The sequence below is a fragment of the Haliotis cracherodii genome, unplaced genomic scaffold (assembly GCF_022045235.1).
Source record: "Haliotis cracherodii isolate W230 unplaced genomic scaffold, xgHalCrac1.p SCAF_6, whole genome shotgun sequence".
In the NCBI taxonomy this organism is placed as follows: Eukaryota; Metazoa; Mollusca; class Gastropoda; order Lepetellida; family Haliotidae; genus Haliotis; species Haliotis cracherodii.
Window position 1 is genome coordinate 69,282,808 of NW_027266319.1, and position 3,884 is coordinate 69,286,691.

A 3,884-nucleotide genomic window follows, 5' to 3' on the forward strand; every position below is an offset into this window, starting at 1 on the left:
TCTGTGTGAAGACCTAGCTGCTGGCGGTATAGACGTCCCTCTCTTTATAACAGCTGTCTGTATGGAGACCTAGCTGTCTGTATGGAGACCTAGCTGTCTGTATGGAGACCTAGCTGTCTGTATGAAGACCTAGCTGTCTGTATGGAGACCTAGCTGTCTGTATGAAGACCTAGCTGTCTGTTTGAAGACCTAGCTGTCTGTATGGAGACCTAGTTGTCTGTATGACGACCTAGTTGTCTGTATGGAGACCTAGTTGTCTGTATGGAGACCTAGTTGTCTGTATGGAGACCTAGTTGTCTGTATGGAGACCTAGCTGTCTGTTTGAAGACCTAGCTGCCTGTATGGAGACCTAGTTGTCTGTATGACGACCTAGCTGTCTGTATGGAGACCTAGTTGTCTGTATGAAGACCTAGTTGTCTGTATGAAGACCTAGTTGTCTGTATGGAGACCTAGTTGTCTGTATGGATACCTAGCTGTATGTATGGAGACCTAGCTGTCTGTATGGAGACCTAGCTGTCTGTATGGAGACCCAGCTGTCTGTATGAAGACCTAGTTGTCTGTATGACGAGGCCAGTCTAGTGACCCAGTCTAGCGCCTCAGTGAATTCCCCTAACGACAAGGGCCAGTCTAGTGACTCTGTCTAGCGCCTCAGTGAATTCCCCTAACGACAAGGGCCAGTCTAGTGACCCAGTCTAGCACGTCAGTGAATTCCCCTAACAAGGGCCAGTCTAGTGCCCCAGTCTAGCACCTCAGTGAATTCCCCTAACGACAAGGGCCAGTCTAGTGACACAGTCTAGCACCTCAGTGAATTCCCCTAACGACAAGGGCCAGTCTAGTGACCCTGTCTAGCACCTCAGTGAATTCCCCTAACGGCAAGGGCCAGTCTAGTGACCCTGTCTAGCACCTCAGTGAATTCCCCTAACGACAAGGGCCAGTCTAGTGACCCTGTCTAGCGCCTCAGTGAATTCCCCTAACGACAAGGGCCAGTCCAGTGACCCTGTCTAGCGCCTCAGTGAATTCCCCTAACGACAAGGGCCAGTCTAGTGACCCTGTCTAGCGCCTCAGTGAATTCCCCTAACGACAAGGGCCAGTCTAGTGACCCAGTCTAGCACGTCAGTGAATTCCCCTAACAAGGGCCAGTCTAGTGCCCCAGTCTAGCACCTCAGTGAATTCCCCTAACGACAAGGGCCAGTCTAGTGACACAGTCTAGCACCTCAGTGAATTCCCCTAACGACAAGGGCCAGTCTAGTGACCCTGTCTAGCACCTCAGTGAATTCCCCTAACGGCAAGGGCCAGTCTAGTGACCCTGTCTAGCACCTCAGTGAATTCCCCTAACGACAAGGGCCAGTCTAGTGACCCTGTCTAGCGCCTCAGTGAATTCCCCTAACGACAAGGGCCAGTCTAGTGACCCTGTCTAGCACCTCAGTGAATTCCCCTAATGACAAGGGCCAGTCTAGTGACCCTGTCTAGCGCCTCAGTGAATTCCCCTAATGGCAAGGCCCAGTCTAGTGACCCTGTCTAGCACCTCAGTGAATTCCCCTAATGGCAAGGGCCAGTCTAGTGACCCAGTCTAGCGCCTCAGTGAATTCCCCTAATGGCAAGGGCCAGTCTAGTGACCCAGTCTAGCGCCTCAGTGAATTCCCCTAACGGCAAGGGCCAGTCTAGTGCCCCAGTCTAGCGCCTCAGTGAATTCCCCTAACGACAAGGGCCAGTCTAGTGCCCCAGTCTAGCGCCTCAGTGAATTCCCCTAATGACAAGGGCCAGTCTAGTGACCCTGTCTAGCGCCTCAGTGAATTCCCCTAACGACAAGGGCCAGTCTAGTGACCCTGTCTAGCACCTCAGTGAATTCCCCTAACGACAAGGGCCAGTCTAGTGCCCCAGTCTAGCACTTCAGTGAATTCCCCTAACGACAAGGGCCAGTCTAGTGACCCTGTCTAGCGCCTCAGTGAATTCCCCTAATGGCAAGGGCCAGTCTAGTGACCCTGTCTAGCACCTCAGTGAATTCCCCAAGGGGTAAGAGGGTTACAACCAATGAATCATCGTTTTAGCATCTTACACAAATATACCAGTATGACCTGTCACCATGCAGTTCGAATTCTAAACTGAATGTACACTCAAGACATTGGAAGTCCCAGCGTCAGGAAGAATATATAATCTATCTACCAAAATCGAACACCACACTCCATGGGCGATATGAGATGCGTTTTCATATACCTCAATATTCTTGCCGCAAGTCGGTTGACTTGGAAAGTACATGAACGCCAACTCATAGTTGGTTCCTCAATTAACCACAAATTCAGATCACTGAATCAGGTGTATCTGAGACATACGTAGTGTTGGCGAGGCCAGGGTCCTCTTCCTCCTCCCACCAGATACAGCGGGGACAGGGTTGTGCGTCACTCGCCCCCTTGAAATTGGCAAATTGAATCTCTCGCTGATGTTTTCATGCCAATCAATACCAACATATGTCATGAAATTAGATATAAGCTTCATCAAGCCGCGTCCCTGGTGTCATGGAGACAGAGTGAGGGCGTGTGGACTCTTGGAGGTATCTCGGGGCATTTAGATGATGCTGAGGGCGTGTGGACTCTTGGAGGTATCTCAGGGCCTTTATATGATCCTGAGGGCGTGTGCTCTTGGAGGTATCTCAGGGCCTTTACATGATGCTGAGGGCGTGTGGACTCTTGGGGGTATCTCGGGGCATTTATATGGTGCTGAGGGCGTGTGGACGCTTGGAGTTCTCTCGGGGCCTTTATATGGTGCTGAGGGCGTGCGGACCATTGGGGGTATCTCAGGGCCTTTAGATGATGCTGAGGGCGTGTGGACGCATGGAGTTATCTCAGGGCCTTTATATGGTGCTGAGGGCGTGCGGACCATTGGGGGTATCTCAGGGCCTTTATATGATCCTGAGGGCGTGTGGACCATTGGGGGTATCTCAGGGCTTTTAGATGATCCTCAGGGCGTGTGGACCATTGGGGGTATCTCAGAGCCTTTAGATGATGCTGAGGGCGTGTGGACGCTTGGAGTTATCTCAGGGCCTTTATATGGTGCTGAGGGCGTGCGGACCATTGGGGGTATCTCAGGGCCTTTATATGGTGCTGAGGGCGTGCGGAATCTTGAAGGTAACTCAGGGCCTTTAGATGATGCTGAGGGCGTGCGGAATCTTGAAGGTATCTCAGGGCCTTTAGATGATCCTGAGGGCGTGTGGACTCTTGGGGGTATCTCAGGGCCTTTAGTTGATCCTGAGGGCGTGTGGACTCTTGGAGGTATCTCAGGGCCTTTACATGATGCTGAGGGCGTGTGGACCCTTGGACGTATCTCAGGGCCTTTAGATGATCCTGATGGCGTGTGGACCCTTGGAGGTATATCAGGGCCTTTAGATGATCCTGAGGGTGTGTAGACTCTTGGAGGTATCTCAGGGCCTTTAGATGATCCTGAGGGTGTGCAGACTCTTGGAGGTATCTCAGGGCCTTTACATGATGCTGAGGGCGTGTAGACTCTTGGAGGTATCTCAGGGCCTTTAGATAATCCTGAGGCAGTGTAGACTCTTGGAGGTATATCAGGGCCTTTAGATGATCCTGAGGGCGTGTAGACTCTTGGAGGTATCGCATGGCCTTGAGATGATGCTGAGGGTGTGTGGACTCTTGGAGGTATACCTATAAAAATGGTATAAAAATGGCCCGTCGCCAAGTACTATAAGGGCATTATCAAGTTACAATGGCCCGCTTCTGATAGCACGCGGTCGGATAAATGATAATTCTATTCATTTGAGCTGAAATGTGGGATATTCAGGGCAACAATGACCTGCTGGACTGATTCTGTTCCGGAATACACATCGGATGAGATGACGTCGTCCACACCAGACTACACACTCGCAGACAAGC

General features: G+C 51.4%; 1 protein-coding gene across 1 annotated transcript; it reads left to right on the forward strand.

The window, feature by feature from the left end:
* Positions 1 to 2,566: 2,566 nt before the first annotated feature.
* Positions 2,567 to 3,400, forward strand: LOC139446643 (uncharacterized PE-PGRS family protein PE_PGRS46-like). The gene has a single exon (XM_071227919.1). The coding sequence runs from the start codon at positions 2,567 to 2,569 to the stop codon at positions 3,398 to 3,400; it is 834 nt and encodes a 277-aa protein (XP_071084020.1).
* The last annotated feature ends 484 nt before the right edge of the window (positions 3,401 to 3,884 follow it).